The 18,334-nt window shown below is 43.1% G+C and overlaps 1 protein-coding gene across 3 annotated transcripts; it reads right to left on the reverse strand.

The window, feature by feature from the left end:
• Positions 1 to 2,450: 2,450 nt before the first annotated feature.
• INSIG1 (insulin induced gene 1) lies at positions 2,451 to 11,950 on the reverse strand. 3 transcript variants are annotated; one of them, XM_080610294.1, is made up of 6 exons: positions 11,844 to 11,950; positions 10,977 to 11,371; positions 9,153 to 9,277; positions 8,295 to 8,461; positions 7,565 to 7,664; positions 2,451 to 4,672 (listed from the first exon to the last, which is right to left on the reverse strand). In XM_080610294.1, exons 2-6 carry the CDS (start codon positions 11,353 to 11,355, stop codon positions 4,643 to 4,645), a joined length of 801 nt encoding a protein of 266 aa, XP_080466420.1. In that variant the 5' UTR covers positions 11,356 to 11,371; positions 11,844 to 11,950; the 3' UTR covers positions 2,451 to 4,642. The 3 variants fall into 3 exon arrangements, with proteins under 3 accessions (XP_080466420.1, XP_080466419.1, XP_080466421.1); XM_080610293.1 differs by lacking the exon at positions 11,844 to 11,950 and adding an exon at positions 11,692 to 11,833; XM_080610295.1 differs by lacking the exon at positions 11,844 to 11,950 and adding an exon at positions 11,656 to 11,833.
• Positions 11,951 to 18,334: the final 6,384 nt, after the last annotated feature.

The following is an 18,334-nucleotide window of genomic DNA, read 5'->3' on the forward strand; positions in this document are numbered from 1 at the left end:
TGCAAAGCGTTTGACACTGTCCCACATGACATCCTTGTCTCTAAATTGGAGAGACGTCAATTTGATGGGTGGACCACTCGGTGGATAAAGAACTGGCTGGATGGCTGCACGCAAAGAGTTGTGGTCAACAGCCCACTGTCCAGCTGGAGACCAGTAACAAGTGGTGTTCCTCAGGGATCGGTGTTGGGACCGGTCTTGTTCAACATCTTTGTCGGTGACATGGAGAGTGGGATTGAGTGCACCCTCAGCAAGCTTGCTGATGACACCAAGCTGTGTGGTTCGGTTGATAGGCTGGAGGGAAGGGATGCCATCCAGAGGGACCTCGACACGCTTGTGAGGTGGGCTGATGCCAACCTTATGAAGTTTAACCATGCCAAGTGCAAGGTCCTGCACCTGGGTAGGAGCAATCCCACGCACAGCTACAGGTTGGGCAGAGAAGAGATTCAGAGCAGCCCTGCAGAGAAGGACTTGGGGGTGTTGGTCAATGAGAAAATGAACATGAGCCAGCTTCAGTGTGCGCTCGCAGCCCAGAAAGCCAACCGTATCCTGGGCTGCATCAAAAGGAGCGTGACCAGCAGATCAAAGGAGGTGATCCTGCCCCTCTACTCTGCTCTCCTGAGACCTCACTTGGAGTATTGTGAGCAAAAAGACACTTAGTAAAAGTGATCAGGAATTTTCTGAAAAACTCTGTATGACTTTTTCGGCAGTAATACATTGTTTGTAGAACGTATCATATGTACTTTGAATTCTGCCTTCGGAAGGTAAGCAGAACAGACTAGAGACTTTATTATCGCACAGGCACGAGGATTGTGATTTTATGGCATATGTGACTCATCAGTAGCCCATGAAGACATAGCATTGTCACTGCACAACAGGAGAATTTAGTTAAGACATAGGGAGATGACTCCAAACTATGCATGGGGCAACTTATGTAGTATTTCACTATCCCAGAGAAATCACCATCTATAGGTTGTTTTATTGACCTGTTACAACAACCTTATCATCCTACCACTCACTGGTTTCCAAGATAGGGACCTCAGTGATCTCTAATATAAAGTATGCTTTGTTCAATTAGTCCAGCATGTAATGCTTTGTTCTCATGAATTCTGGAGCTACTTTGATCTGCAGCAAGGCAATTGAGACTTAATTTCATTATTCATCTCAATATGTTCCTGCTATATTCAGAGAACAGACTATGGGCCCTCCTGTGGCTAATTTAGCACCTGCAAATCCCCATGCTTAAAGCCAAAGGCTGAATAACCTACTGAAGGAATTTGCAGGAATGACACACAGGTCAAATCATCACACTCGCTGGGAAGACTTTTCTTTAGAAACTGTACACACTTGTCCTGTCACAAGAGAAGACCACTAGTTCTCAAAGGCCAGGCTGTATTCCACAAGTGTGTGTGTAAAAGAGTGTATGTCTCTCTCTCTATGTATACATACACACACTCTTTATATATATATTTTTTATATATTTATATATATATTTTATATATATATATATGAATGAAAAGCATATATATATGTATTTAATTCTTTTCAAGAAAATCTGACCAGAGTTTCAGGGCAAGTAATGCACCTGAAGGAGGTCAGCCATGCTCAGATTGGAGTTGTTAAGAGCTACCTCCTCAGCTGCCGTGAAGCATGCACTTAAGTTAAGTGCTATACACAGGCTATTCAAGCTAAAATAATTAAGAACTTCCTAATGAACCTTCTTCAGCTAAGCCAGCAGACTCTGCACTCATATGAACATTGTTCCACCACACACATAGTAGGTTCTAAAAGTCTGAAATAAATACTTAAGTGCAGTAAAAGTGAGGACTTTTTGTCTAAATTTGCAAGATGCTGTCTACCCTAAATCAGATGATGCAACAGTTTTAGAATTGCTTAGCCTCATCAGCTGTGCTTACCCATTCTCACTGTTTGTACTGTTTATGATGCTTTGGACTTTAGTAATCATTACCATAAGTAATCAAGCCACAACAGGAATTTGCACATTTACTTTGGTGCCTCCATATTTTGTTTCAAATTATGAATTTCAGAATGTTGGAAGATAATAGTAGTAAGATTCAGTACCTTAAGTCATAAAGTTACACCACTTTCCTGGTACAACAGGAAAGAACAGCAAGACCGATCTTCTTCAACTGTATAATGCAGGCTGGAAGGCTCTCTAAAAGCTCATCTCTCCAAGTTCAGTTTAGAATTTTTTTTAAACCACTGAGTATGCATGACTGAGTATGTTATGCAACCATAACAACTGTCCTTTTCAAGAAAGATTCCTGCATAATGTGAACACAGAGAACCCAAGGCAAACACAACTCGATCTTAAAACTTTAATAGTAAAAAAAGTGTAAAACCAAACACACCGCTGAAAACTTATCAGTAAGAATGAGAATTTATGTGTTCAAATTCAGAATAGTGCAAATTTTCTTCACTCCCCTCCCCACCTCTCCCAAACTTAAATCACTTTGGTTAAGATACTCAGAAGTATTGGCAAAAAACGAACTTTTTGACTGAACATTTTTGGCTGCATTATGTCTAACACATACAGATTTAGTTTCAGTCTTTACAAATAAATCTTAAATACTTCTCTATCAATCAAATATTAATAGAGATCACTGTCATCTTCACTTACATCTGGTTTTATAATGTTTTGAAATTGGTTTCAAGATGATTACAAAACTGTCTTCCCCAGCAGGCAGCATACTCCTTAAAAGAGCTGAGCTGATCCAGTCCTGATCCAAGGATCCGATTTCTTCAAGTAGTCCTATAAAATGTGTTTATTTATGTTTTAAACATTTGAGGAAGGATCTTACACCAATGAAATTACTCTTGATTTACACCAAAGCAAGATTAGAATTGGGGTCTGCTCTGTAATATAGACTTTATGCTAAACTTTCCCTGCTACAGAAAAAAAACACCAAAAGCACAAGCAGCAGTTATAGCATTCCCTTAGAAAAGTGAAAGTAGCCAGAACACTGCTACCTGGCCTCAATGTCTTTTTGATGGGTCAGTCTTTGACTGATGCCTGTAACTTTATCTGAAGCCATGTAAGATCGGAAATGCACGTGCACACACACACACACACACACAAAAAGCATAATGCAAAAAGGCAAATACATAAAAGTTTACAAGTAAACCATAACCACAAAATTGGAGTATTTGTAAAAATTTGGGTTCGATGAATGATACAACAAAACTAGCTTTACTAGTTAAATAAATTATTGCTCCATTTGACTCCATGCAGCATTGAAATGAACTCAGAACCCTCTTCTCTTTTATCTTTCATCAGAAATGATCGATACTGAAGAGAACATGAGGCTCAGATTTACTGTACATTGCACTTCAACTTTAAGACCTAATACTTGCTACTTAGGTCTCCTGTGGTCTAAGCTATCAAATGAATATGTTGTGCTCACCAGAACTAAGTATTAAGAAACACCAAATGTTTTATGTAGTGACATAAGCACTTTTTTTCTTTTCTTTTTTTTTTTTTTAAGAAGGCAATCACAGATTGCAAGTTCAATAGGGTTGTGAAAAAACAAGTAATGATCTCCTTCAGAAACTGAACTGAGAAAACAAGCTGTTCGCTATTCTTCACATACAGTTTAACTCACATTTTAGGCCTGCTTTCATTTCTAATCATTTCAGTCAAAACCCTGACTCAGAAAGGGGAACAAGGACACCTCTGGGAGGAAACTGTGAATCTAAGGACTTGGGAGCACGTACTCAGTGGCCAACCAATGACCTGCAATGCACATTTTGTAGTGACATCAGGCACTGAAGATATCCAAGACCTCATTCAGTGAGATACTGAAGCATATGTCTAATATTAAGCAAGAATACTCACACACACTTAAATTTCTTACTGAATTGGGGCCAGAACTCGATTCTTGCAAATCTAACTTGCAAGCTTTAGAAGTAATAAAATTTCCAGCCAGAATTTCTTGATATAGTCCATTTTTGAACAAGATTGTCTACTGTTCACCTATTGTACTGAAGTAGTTTAGAAATTCCAAACTAAGTGACTTCTGACTTTTTGTCCCTCTAACCCCCTCCACCAAAGACAGAAACTTAATGCAGCATTACAAGTTAGGGCATGATTCCTTCATAAGACTCCTAAAAGCATTAGTGCAATGCCTTTAATCTGTTTTGATCACTCTTATTTTTAAATAACCCTATTTTTTAAAGATTTTGATAAATACTATTCCTATTAAACCATACTTCATCATTGTTAAGCACCATCGATCTACTTCCTTTGGGCACTGATACAAGAGCTTGTAATTAAATTTCAGTTTCAAGGCTTTAAAATACGGCAGCTGATTCAATAACTTACATTGGAACCTAATACTTGGAAAACTGCCACTTAGCCTGAGCAGTTGTACGCAACTTGGTGTTAAACTCTTCCAGAGAACAGCCATATGCAAACGCTTACGCGGTAAATCAGGGTAAGATTTCAAGATAAGCAGTTAATTTCACTTGGCTATTCTAAGAGTGGATTAATATTTTTTTTCCACAAGTCATGTGTGCAGTGAGCCCATAAAGAGATTATTTTTTCTAAATAATCTTCAATTTAAAACAGGAACACATCTTCGCAATGTTGCTTTCACACTGGCACCATGCTCTCTTCTTCAAAGACTTAGTCATTGTGTGGTTTCTCTGGAATACCCTATGGATAAAAAAAGAAATCAAACAGATGTTATATATTAATGCCTTCTGATAAGTGACTACATTATGCGTATTTTCAAAGGTTAAATAGCCAACTAACTTCAGTTAGGCTGAAAATGGACACTAATTCAGCTTTTTAACAGCTCTCTTTCAAACTGTCTTCCAGTGTACGTTGCTTTATCTTCCAATCAAAGTCTAGTATCAGACAGGCTTACTAATTTCCTCCCAAGTCCTTTTTCTAATATGAAACCCTACAGTATACCAGTGTAAGAAATTTAACCAGCTTTTCTTCAAAACAAAGCTTACTGTATGTTCTCATTCTAGAGTCAAAATGCAAATACATTTGCCAAGTACTGAATGTGTCCACAGTTCTACAGCTCCTACCAGTATCAAACTAAGTATTTCTAAGGTCTAAGTTTTGAATAGCACCCTAGTTTGCCAGATACTGAGAGTAAGGGTTATAGCTCAAAATGAACTGTTGCCATCCATTTAACCCAGCACTGACTGACAAGGCATCAGAATGAGCAGTGAGAGCTGGTGGCAGTTACTGCATGTAAGATAACTTGAAATCCAGTGATTGAAAAGTAGCAAGCATCTCCCAGCTAACATTTCTCAGGATGGGAATGGGTATCAGAGAGACACTTCTCATTCTGCTTCTTCTAATTCCTTTTCTAACTGCAAAAGCTAGACAGCAGCTGAGGAGGAAGTGAGGCAACTTTACTCTACTACAGTAACTTCCACAGGTGCTGTGTCCTACTCTAGACCTGCCCGGAAATTATCGACCTTTTGATGTGCAGTTGCCACATGCAACGAAAGAGCTCAGAAACTGCAGGAGAATACAACTACAAAAATAACAGTTTTATTCAGGCTTAGCTTAGAAAGTGCAACATTCCATCTTCTTGCCACATTCACAATGGCTAACAACACAGACAGATGCTTTTGGGTAATCTCTATAGAGGAAAGACCTAGTTGACTGGATGCTACCATTCTATTTTAGAAGTGGAATTCTTTGACTTTCAGCACTGAATGCTTAATAGTGATTTGCAGAAGCGTTCCTATGCAAATGCTTGCCTTCTCCAAGTTTTTCCAGATTAAGTAATGGTAATGAAAACCACACGAGGAGATGTTTCTAGATAACAAGAATTGAATACTTTGCCTTGCCAACTTCCCTCTTTCTTTATGAGGAAGATGACAAGATTGACAAGGAAGTTGCAGGCAGGAGTCAGTCTGATTTTAATTATGTTCAGGTGAGATGCCAGGTGAAAAGAAGTCAGAAAAAAAGAATCCTATGTGCCTAAATTTATTTTAGCTCTTTAAGGATCACTTCCTTTGCTGTCTAACAGAAGAAGCAGAGCAGTACTGAAGTACTGGGTATGCCAACGTGAAATACAGAACCCTAGCATATAACAGACTAAATTTTTATTCTGAAACCCTGCTTCCAATAGCAAAGCTTAAACAAAACTGTATATTAATATATCTTTTCTACTTGATATGAGTGGCAAGTTAAAAAAGAGAAATTACACCCTCTTTTACCCCCATACATGTAGTCCTATGAAAAAAGACATGCAGAGATTATGCACCACTGGGAATTGAAAGGGGAGTAGTGAGCTTGTGTTGTAAAGAACCTCAGAGCAAACTAAATTGACTGTGAAGTTCAGATTGTGACCATGGTCCCAGGAAATTGGCAACTTGGTATCAAGTCAGCACCAAAGAAAATCCTCAAAATCAGGAGCAGATTTGCCCATGCTCTTTTTTTTTTTTTTCTTAAACAGCCTTTTCTACAAGAGGTTACTCTTAATTTAATGTAACTGAGAATCAATACTAAAGAAATTGATCTTCAGTGTTAGCCAGTGGTGGTCAAGCAACATGGCTCTCTTGCCCAGCTTGTAAGCAAGCCTGTCCATCTGCAGCATCAAGTTAAGACTATCCACATTAGAAGTACATTAGCATCCACCCACTGGGTTTGCAAGGCTAGGCAGAAGAGAAAGTCTGTTCCAGGAAAGACTGCTAGCTTTAGACTTAGCTTTTTGCTCATCTGTTGTTCAGTCGCAAAAAGCAGCTCTCCCCCTTACTAAACAGTTCAGAGACTAGTATTTCAGGAACTCACAAGTCTACAAATGCTCTTCCTTCTGTAAAAATTAAAGGCACCTAAACCACAGCAGCCTTAGAGAAGTTAAAACACTTAAAGGATGTTTTCCAGGATAAAGGACTTATGTAGTAAACAAGACAGATGTTAAATCAATATAGTATTATTACTATGCATTAGTGTCAGAACACTTTTCCCAATCAAGCCTTAGGCTGAACTGCAAGCATACACTCAGGTTTACCTTTAAGTATGCTATAAGGAAAAAATTACTTAAGAACCTAGCAAATGAGATGGGAATTTATATTATATTATCCCATATATTGAGTGATACTTGAACTACATCTTGAGTGACCAGAAAGAGCATAACTGATAGAGTGGTGGAATTTAATGCCATATAGGGACTTTTCCTTTCATCTATGTAACAAAAATGCTTTACTGCATAAGTAGTTAGAGAAAGTCCATCTGTGCCTTGGTTTTCTAGCTACCTTAGATGTTAATTCAAAATACTGATGTATACTGATTAGCAGGAGTGATTGAGATTCTCAGCACAAGTGGTGTACTCATTCCAGTCTTACTTAGACTGTTGGTGGAAAAAGTTAAGTACAGAAGATACCCTAACACTTACTAAGACATTTCTCACTCTACTGGCAACACAGGTTGGACACTTACAATCCAACCCTTGGGAAGATATCTATTTATCTCTGCCAATTTGTGAGTCATGCCCTTAAAGCCATAGTTTGTTCTTGGACTAACAACAATAGAAGGTATTTGGATTGTTAAAGGAAATGCTAATTATAGAGTAATTACCATAGCCAGTTGGCGTCCTATGTTTCCTACAGTCACGCCTCCTGAGAAAAATATACATGGAAGCCAAGAACGGATGTAAAGAAAATCTGGGGATGTATACCTAGTTAAGAAAAGGAAATACATTATAAACAAGTTATTATCATCAGCTTACATATTATTAACAAAATAATAGAAAATTCTCTCCCCAGGCCCAGACAAAAAAAAAAAAAAACCCAAACAACAGTATCATAGGAGAAGGAATAAGGAGACCAAATTAAGTCTGTTAACTTAGTAAGTTTCTAAACCCCGATATTCCAGCCAGCAAAGTTTGGAAATTCTCTGCCATTAGAGCCAGTTAATGAGATTAAGTGTTCAAGGCCAGGCTGGATGAGGCTTTGAGCAACCTGGTCTAGTGGAAGGTGTCCCTGCCCGTGGCAAGGGGGTTGGAATTAGATGGTCTTTAAGGTCCCTTCCAACCTAAACCATTCTATGACATGATTCTATGACACACCAAGCCAGCAGAAGTTCAATTTGCTGAGCTGTTACCATTTCAACATACATCCCAATTTGTCTACTCCCCACCTTCTACCCCCAGTTCCCAATCTGATCATCTGGAACAGCTGGACAATTAGCTGCCCGGACAAACAAAATGTCTAATAAGAACATGCTGTATGTGTTAATCACTGCCTGTGCATCCCTGTTTTCAGTCATTACATGATAGTTGAAATAGTATTTTAAAAGCATAACTTACTGATAAACACCATTATATACAAGAAACTGGGTTATCAGAGTTGCTACAAAGGCTATTGTAATTCCAAGCCCAAGACCACTTCTTGAACGATCAAATGTCCACCAAAGACCCAGTGATAAGGCTGCCAGAGTCAGGGACAGCTGGACGTTGTTTGCAAAATCTAGTTTCTGGAGAAGGATGTTAAGGATAATCCTTTTCAGTCTGCAGACACACTGCTGCTGAAACTGAACAAGGGAGAATTCAAGCTGAAAGTGAGCATGGTTCTATGTCTCCAAATACAATATGTTAAGGACCTGGTTGTTAGAACTCCAGAGCAATCATAGCACTTGTTGACTTTGACTGGAGAGTGAATGCAAAAATAACATCTTTTATCACACTGAGAATCTAAAGAATATGCTATATTGCAATATATACAACTTTTATGGACTTTTACCTCAAGTGACCTAGTTATCTTCACTGATTTAGGTTTTCTGCTCAAACCATCACTATCTCACACAAAGAACACTCTTACTGAGAAGTTCAGTGTATGTCACCAGTTAATTGTGTTAACTATTAGACACAGACAACATATTGATTAAAGTAACACAACATACACCATTATACTTGCAGTTAAATCAGACATACTATGATGTCTATCCCTCCCCCGTCCCAGAGGCCCCCTCAGATACTTTTAAGTGAACTGTGTTATCCATCTTACAGTAATTATTGCCATGTGCTGCAGGTCTCTCAGAAGTTTATCTCTCTGCCAGTAACACTCTACCTTACCTTTGTAATTCTCCCAGATGTGAATGGGAGAGACTGTTTTAATGACAACAAACTAAGCACATTGAGCAACAACATCATCTAGTTCAAGGATACAGCACTCGCATGGTTAATGCCAACGAAAACTGCTATACATCGCATTACGCTGGCCCACTCTCTCTTGAATTTGTGTGGTTCCCCCAGGTGGCTGTCAATGCAGGGATACAGCAGGCCAACGACAGCTGCAAGAGAAGTAACACTACTTGTACTAACTCTTATACAATGATTACTTCATTATTACTGAATATTAGTTTGGCAAATAAGTGCTTGGCAAAGTAGTGAGGTGCTTATCACATTACTGTAAGTCTGATGAAGAAGAAACAATTATTACCCCCTTACTTCAGGAAAGAAATCTACTCTAACAAGCAATATTCTGTTAGAACTTCTAAAGCAGAGATATATACTGCAATGTCAGGCATCTGACTTCAAGCTCCTTTTCTCCCATAAGCATGTATCATTTGACATCCTGAGGAGATGCTTGTACCAATAAATAACAAGATGTAACAAAAGCTTAATTACAGCTAGGAATGGAATATGTTTATTGCCCACTTGCATGGCAGACAGTTTTATGAACTTGACTCATTAGCTGTGAATCAGGCTCAGAATTAAATATTTGCCTGGATGCAGAAGTCTCTTGGCAGCACTGCTTTCTCTCCTTCTGCTGGGCTGTAAGTCTGCCTGTGCTCCCAGCCAACTCAGAGGCTAATTTAGATACCAAACAAGCAGAGCTGAACTTGGAGAAACACCTGCCATTAGTCTTCCTTATGTCAGGGAAAAATAACTACTCATACTATTAACCACACAATGTTTTTATCCTCACATAGCATTTTCTTAGCCTTATCAGTCTGCAGATTGGTTGCAGAATTAAAACACAGGCTAGTGTTAGCTCAGTTGCTACCACAAACACTAGATGAGTTTCACTTTTTTAAGCCTTGTGACTCCGTATGTTGACACCAACTCCAACGTTACATGCTGCTTTAACTATTTGTGACATCTGTGTGTGTCTGTGTGTTTCCTTTCCTACTCTCTTTCCCTCGTCCTCCTTAAACGCCCAAGAAGAACTTCTACACACAGAAGGCTATAAGAAGAACTGTTCCAAGACAGACATGTGATTTGATTCTGGAACAGTTTAATCCTTCTGATGCTGGCTACCAGAACTTTCACCTTAAGGTGACAGCTGAATGCCAAAGTTCAATCCAACTGTGACAGCACTACAAGAACTTCGGAGCATCAACCACGGCAACCTATCTACTATGCACTTTATCATTCGAGGTTATGGTTTACCATTCACGCTTCCTTACAATGAGGTTCAATTAACACATGCCATATCACTGTATTGAAACGTCTGCTGGTGGTGAGGAAAGCAACGCCGCCGCACGTGACTTCCTTGTTTTCGGCCCAGCCCGTGGCCAGTTCCCGCCGCCAGCCAATGGCGAGCTCCTCCCGCCACTCACCAGTTCGCCATCAGCCAATGGCCGGCGAGGGGCGGAGACACGCGGCATCACCGCGCCCACCCGTGCCCCGCCGTGGGGCGAAAGGGACTGGGGGGAAGAGCGGGTAAACTCCGCTGTGCCTGCGGGAACAAGGTGTCAGCTGCGTGGGGAGCGGCTCACGCGGCGGGAAAACCGTCACTTTACACACATACAGAGTGCACCGGCTCGGAAAGAGCCTTCGGACACGCGGGAAACGCCAGCCGTTATCCACGCAGGTGGATAAAGCCGGCGTGGGCACACGTCCTTCCCAAAGGCACAGTCTGCATCACTCGCTGTGCGATGGACGGGCTCACGAAGGTCACACATTGAGCCCCATCGTCTCTCCTCACCACGGGAGGATGGGGGAGAGGAAACCACGCTAAACCACGCGTGGGGGTCAGAGACTCACCTGCTGCTGTTCCGCAGCACGGCGGCACCCACCAGGCGGAGGAGAAGAGCGTCGAAATCACTTCGTCGGGGAAGAGAGTCACATTTCGCTGTATCTGCAGCAAGTTCAGCACCAGGGCCATGAAAGCACCGACAACGAAGAGGACCACGCTCCTCTGCACCAGGTGCTGACTCCAGTTCAAGGTGCTTCTGGTGCTGCTGGCGGTGCTGGGGCTGCCCGCTCCGGTACCTACCAGCGTCAGCGAGGGGCTTGAGCCGGAGGAGCTCAGCATCCCGCCCACCTTGGCGGCCAGCCCCGCTGCCGTGCCCCCCGGCTGGGCTCTGTGCCTTCCCTGGGCCGCGCAGGAACAGCTCCAGCCGCCGTTCTCCAACCTGGGCATCGGCTTCACCTCGGTCCTGAAACACACGCGCAGGGACAGGCTGTCAAACACCAAACGCGGGACAGCCCGACCCCTCACACACACCACCCTCTCCGCCAGGGCTCCAAAGCCACCGGGCAAACGGCTTGGAGCCGGCGGCCCGGGGTAGGCAGGAGCCCGGCACGAACGGGGTGACTTGGCGGTCACGGGCCGCGCTGCCTCGGCCTGTCAGCCGCGGAGTCCCAGCAAGGATCCGCCGCTCCCGTCAGACCCGCGCTGTCCCCTCTCCCTCGGGGACAGGGTTCTCATCCCGGCGTATACCTGGCACGGGGGACGCGGAGCTCCCCGCCCTCTCACCTCAGGGGGCTGCGCCCGCCACCGCCTCAGCCCGTGTGGGGACGGCAGAAAGCCGCCGCTCTCCTGCCTCCTTCCCGGCTCGCCAACCCGCGGCCCGTGTAAGGTTTATAAGCCCCCAGCCACGCGTGTCACGTTACCCGCCGCCGACCTACCCGCGGCCGGAGGCAGCGCCGGCCCGCCGCTCCGCTCCGCCACCCCTCCCCTCGGGCCGGGCCTAGCCGGGCGGGGCGGGGCCGGGCGTGAGTGCCGAGCCCGGGAGCCGCCGCGCCAGCCCGGGCGCCCGCGGCCAGTCGGGTGAGACGCCGCAGCCAATCCCGGCCGGGCGGCTGATATGACGTGCGGGACACACCACCCGCCTTCCCCCCCCGCCGCTCCCGCCCGCCCCGCGGCTGACGGCGGCAGGACCGCGCGGCGCCGCCGGGCCGGGTCGTGTCCCGTCCCGTCCCCCCCTCCCCGTCCTCCCCGCCCCGGACCGCGGCCAATGGTGGGCGGGGCGGGAGTGCTCGGGGCGCCCTCAGGGCTCCCCGGTTGTAACCGCTCCGTGAGGGGGAGCCCTGAGGAGCGCCCGGGGCGAGCTGCACCCGGGTGTGGTGGTGGGGGAGATACGGTGGTGGTGACAGGGATGGTGGTGGTGGCCTCTGCAGCCAGCCATGGTGGCTTGTCCCCTAGGGAGATGGCAGTTAGTCATGAGGAAGGTTGAAAGCGTCTGCTGTGGCGTCTCTGGAAGATGAAGGGGTTGGTGATCCTGACTTGTAATTCTAAAATGGTGTGTAAAGAGATCCTGTCAGACCCGTGGTTATGTTAAGAAGACGGTGCCAAACCCAGACACTGCATCAGCACCAGCCATGGGGTGCCCGGCAGGTCCCAGCATCCTGTTGTCTGTGCTGCCAACATGAGCAGCTCCTCTGCCAGCACCTGCAGAGCCTGGGTCATCACGCTCCTGGCCTAGTGTAGCCATGAAAATACAGTCAAATAACAAGCTCACCCTCCGGATTCTGCAGAGGTGGTTAACCCTCTGTGCCATATATCATGTTAGAATTTAGCACTGAACGTTATCCGCACAGCAGGACTCAGCTGCAAGATATCTTTTTTAAGATGCTGGTTTTCCGGGACACTTTGGGGGCTAGTGTGTTGATGCAGTAGCAATGACTAGATTTCTTGTTTAGCTGGTCTCACTGGAGCCAGCAGATGTTCTCTTTCACGTGAGGTATGCCCCCATTACATTTGGAAAGGACATAGGACCCGGTGGTTCCTGAAGTGATTTAAGAATAGTTGCTAGCCACACCTGTGATGGGCAGAATGATGGCCAAAGTTCTTGGACCATCAGTGTTCAATGCTGGTCCAATGCTGGTTCCAGTTGTCTTTCATCAATACGATACATGTGACAAATGAAAATTACAGAATCAATTCAACATACAGAAAGAGGCAGTTCCTCTGTATATCATGACGTGTAGAATTCTTTTGGGATATGGCTATCCCTTCTGATTGCTGCTCAGTTCTAGCTGGGATGCAGAGTCAGGACAGCTGAACCATGTGCCTTTGGACAACGTACTCAACGTATTGGGAATGGACAAATTGCCACTGTTGGAAGTGACAGAAAAGCCTTAATACCCTGCCTAGCTTGAAATTTGCCCAGCCCTTTCTCTCTTGCAGACTTTACTGCTGGACTGCTTTATATGTGTCTGCTGTATGTGGAATTGTATATTCTCAGTTTCTATTGCTGTTTTATCTCAATAGTGTACTGAAACAGCTTTTGGTTTTAGTCTTGTACACTAAAATTGTTTGAGTTCTTCTGTCAGATTTTTAAGACACAATTAATTTTCCTTTCTTCATTTTTTTCCCCTGACCCAGTGGACCTGTAGTACAAGTTTGAGATAACCGTTTTCAGAAAAAACAGTCTTAATGTATTGTCAGCGTTTCATGGGTTCCTCTGCAGAAACATTTGATTTGTTCCTGGAAATCACATGCAGATATAACACTTCCTTTCATGGCAACTATGTGCAAGTTTTGAATTGCCCCAGGCAGTTTATTTGTCTTCCCAGATAGCTAAGCAATACCTTCTCCTGCTCCAAATAAGGGCTGGAACTCATTCCCTGTGAAATTTTCCTTCTTGTTGAATCACTCTGAGATTTATCAACAGGACTGTGGATCTGAGATAAAACGCCTCATCTTTGTAAGCAATCTCTTTCTGGAGTTGACCTGTGGGAAACAAAGATAATTCATCCTGGCTTGTGCTACCTCTCTACTCTATTTGGAAAAAAAAAAAAAAGCCGTCTGTATTAATATTTTTTTTCCCTGAGTCTTACCTGTATTCTCAGTGTCTGTGCAGAGTTCACATTCCCTTGTGCTGCATCTGCTAGTTCTCTTTCCTGAAAGAGCCTCCTAAGCATTTTGTTTATCCTGTTTTCCTTTCCTCATGGGTATGTGTTTTCTGCTCCTTCCTGCAGCATGTTTTATTACTTTCTTTTCTTCATATTCATGATATCGTGTGGTGGTGCTCTTCTTTCTTCCAGGCAGAGACCAGCCTCTGAAAGGATAAAACTTGCTGCGTCTTTGCAGAATCAATACAAATCTACACTAGTAGAGAGAAACTGGCCCTAGGCGTGCTTTTCTTGAAGTTACCTGCTTAGAATAAAGGTTAAGTGCCCCTTACATTTGTGTTGCTTCACAGTCATATTGCTTCACGTTTCCTTTTAGAATCCTAAAAAGGGTTAGGCCCCCGTGCACTTTGATTAATGACTGAAATTTTATGCTTAACAATTATTTCTGGAAAGAAGCACTCATGTGTCTTTGTAAGAGTAATGATGTCATTATTTCTATCTTGTTCCTTAGCAAAGACAGCAGGATCTGGAAGTACTCGGCATCGCTACTCATTACATAAATAAATAATTTCACCTGTTCTTTCATGCTTTCTGTATTAAACTCTGTGATGTTCCAGAATCTGACAACATGCTTGTCTCACAGAGAGTCTTTAATGGGCCTCTTACATAGCAAGCTGAGGATATTTGGACATTTTATATTTCTTCTTACTTAAAGGAGATAAAAAATGAGCTGGCTGCTGATGCAGTCGCAGAAGGCAGTGGTAGAGAATCACAGAGCAAGACCCGTATTATGCGTGAAGCTGCTCTCCCTTTTCTTCATTGGAGACTTTGGAGTTTATTTGCCTTCAGGACTTTCTCCTGTTGATACAGAGAATAGAAACATTCCAGTCATAAGATAAGCCTTAATCTCCTATGTCTCCATAAGAAGATTTAGTGACATGCATTGTTTGATTCCTGATGCCAACCGCATGTGCAAGAGTTCAAAAAATCTTGTGACACAAGCAGCAATTTATCAGAGGTCTTTGCTTTACCAGAGGTCTCCAGTGTAGCTGTGCCAATTCTCAGGAATATGCAGTGCTGCCTGCAGATCTCATGGTGCCTTCTCGGGGTTCTGAAGGGTAGTTTTGGGAAATTGCCAAAGTGCCAGTGCAGGAGCTCATTAAAAGCTAAGAAGGAGAAGGACAAGGAGTGATTACATGGTACAATAAGCAGTGTGCAGGACATACAGATTCTGAACAAGACAAACTCCAGCCAGAACACTCCAGGCATGTAAAACAAAGGGGTAAAACAGAATGTGTTGGTGGTTAGTACATAATGATGTGAGTCATCCACAGTGAGCAGAACTTGAAAACACGGCTGCTTTTACATAATCTGAGGGTGAGAAGCTATATTTGGAGTCTGAGCATGGCAATTACACCCTAGGCTGTCCTAACAAAGCTCTTGTCTTTGTGCAGTTAATAATATTGTAGTGGCCATATGACAAATGTAACTGAAGTTTTTTTGTTTAGTTGCCGACATTTCTCTAGCTGGTTTTTTTACCAAAACGAAACAGAAAGAACAATTATATGTAGATGCAGTCTTCAAGTGTCTATAAATTCATGTAACAACTATCGTATCATTAGCTAATCACATCCCACATGCAGCTGTGGGCACTGACTCACTGCCAGTGAACCTCTGTCCTGACACAAAGGCAGCGTCTCTGCCTCGGTTTCGGGTTCATTCATTGCCATTGTTCTGCATATTTATGGAGCAGTAAGTTCAATGAGCTCATACGTGATATTCAAGGCGGTGATGTAATCTAAACTTCATTATGAAAAAACCACTATTTGATGGTTATATTGTTGTTGAAAACAGTTACTGCTTTGATGATGATAGCGGGTCTGTGAGGCTGGCATGAGCAGTGTTACTGAGGCAAGCTATTCTGTTCAGGTGTGGTTAAAAATTGTTGGGAGTTCTGATCTCGACAGATTTACATTTATACATTTATTTATACTGCCTCTGGATCTTTAAAGATACTAGTTAGAAGTGGTGTTTCCATCCTTTTTTTATTTTTACATTAGCTGTTATGTAAGAAGTGGGGCACTGTAAGGAGCAGGTTTCCTTGTAAGTAAAATTGCTGGCTATAATGCCTTTTTAATTGAGTATTTAGTCAACTGTTATCTGACAGGATGGCCAGTTTCTTACAATATAGTCCAAGTGATGATAGTCTAAAGAACAGGTGGAATAAACAGGCATCATCATATCAGTAAATAGAGATATCATGGTTAAAAAAATCCCAGACCAGAAGGAATGTTGTCTTTTATATGCATTTATTTCTTGATGGAAACATTACTTGCAGGAGAAAACTAAGTACATCTCTATCACCAGTCCTCCTACAACATCGGGTGTGGCAAAAGGGCTCCTCCCTGGTGTGTGTGCAAGCGTGGCCATGGTTGATTGTAAGCTCAAATGCTTTTCACTTATTTGGCGACTTGGGACTCTGTCATTCCCGTCTAAGATAAAAGGGAAATTTCCTCAAGGACTGCAGCGTACTTTGCCCGTACAGCCCTCTGCTCATGGCACACATTTCCAGCACTCTTTCTCTTCTCACAGTGGCAGCCTTCCCATGTATTCTTGACAGGTGCCTGAGGAAGATGCTTCTGGAATTCATCTGCTAGCTCATGGGGTTAACCATGAAGCTGCCACAAAGGAGTTACTGCCCCAGTACATGCTTTAAAGCTTGAGAACTCATCATGCTGCAGTGGGGGAGATATGTAGTGTCATTCTCCTGTAGCCATTCAGCTTGGAATGAGTAGTTGCAGAGAAGAGGCAGTTGTACAGCATCCTAATTTTTCCAACTCTTCTGAACGTGTCAGGAGAAGAACTGCTTCCATCTAGGAGGGCTGGATGCAGTCTCCAAGTCTGATAGACAGCCCAGGTCTGAATCGGATGAGCAGTTCTCTGCTCTGCCCCTTCCTTCACTGTCCTGACCTTGGTAATAACTATAAATAGCAGAGCTGTGGCTACTGAGAATAGACTCAGTATCACACACTCTGGTTTTATCTGTATGTCTTCATGTCCCTTGAACTCTGGAGCGCAGTGGCCAAGAGCTTAGAGCTTTTGCTGTCACATGGGAAACACTTTCTTCCAGAGCTTTTCACATAGCATGATTCTGCCCAATGCACATTGTTTTTTTTAAAGAAAAGAGTCCTTTAAGACATCTACAGCTCATCTTCCAGGACAAGGTTGTGATGGCATGAAAGGGCTCAGAGGAGGTGCTGTAAACATTGCCACTTTTCAGGCAAAATCTAAAGATTCTCACTTCAGTGATTACATCAGTACTCTTAAATGCAGTTCACTATACTGAGGCGGTAAGAATTGCTGCAAGGTATGTTCTCAGATTGCCAACCTGAACTTTTAAGTTAAAAGAGTGCAGCATATGGAAAGCCTCAAACTGTGCCCAGAGCTATAGTTTAGAGACTGCTGAGGCTAGGTCATGCTGAAAAATGTATTTAAAGTCAAACCCTTCAGCTTTTACTCTTAGAAGGGACACACTTTACTTGTAAGAATGAGATCAGGCCATTTGCATGCAAACTCCAAGGACATAATTATGTGCTAAATTGTACTAGTTATATGCTGATGTGAGTCTCGCTATCATTGTAATGCAGGATTGGTCCTTATTCAACAGCTTCAAATATGCCACAGTAAATTTTACTTGTTTTACAGATTCTGCTAACAGATTAGTCTTAAATCAAATAAGACTAATAAATCAAATAAGTCCCTTGGTTGGGACTCTGTAAATTTCATCTTGTTGATGGTCTGAGCTGCACACTGCCAGCTTCACTTGCTTATTCAGGCTTATTTTGGGATGTTTTGCTTATGCAAATTGCTGAGGGAGTTCAAAACACACAGGAGAGCAAGTTGGAAGGTTTAGGAACATGCACTGCTCCCACTCACTTTGCTCAGATTAATGCATGAAATGAAAGTGCCAAAGTTAGTAGTTGTTGCTTTGTGTTGCCCTTGGAGAGGGCAGGGGGAAATAGTACCTCCAGAAGGCTCCATATTGGGTGGACTGGCCTTGGGAGATGCCCATTTCTCTCCTCTGACTGCAGCAAAAGCTTCTGCTTTCTTCAGTCAGAAATAAGTGAAGTAGACTAGATTCAAGCTTTGAGGTCATATATGTTAGATATATGATAGAAACATGCATGTTTCTATCCTATTACCACACAGAATGGTTTATAGGTCCAGAACTCTCTCTTGCTTCATTGTTTGGTCTAGTTTGGTCAAGTTTGTTTGTATGTTGCCTCACAAGGTCAGGTGTTCGTGACATTTGTAAAGATGAG

The sequence above is a fragment of the Psittacula echo genome (assembly GCF_963264785.1).
Source record: "Psittacula echo genome assembly, chromosome: 2".
NCBI lineage: Eukaryota > Metazoa > Chordata > Aves > Psittaciformes > Psittacidae > Psittacula > Psittacula echo.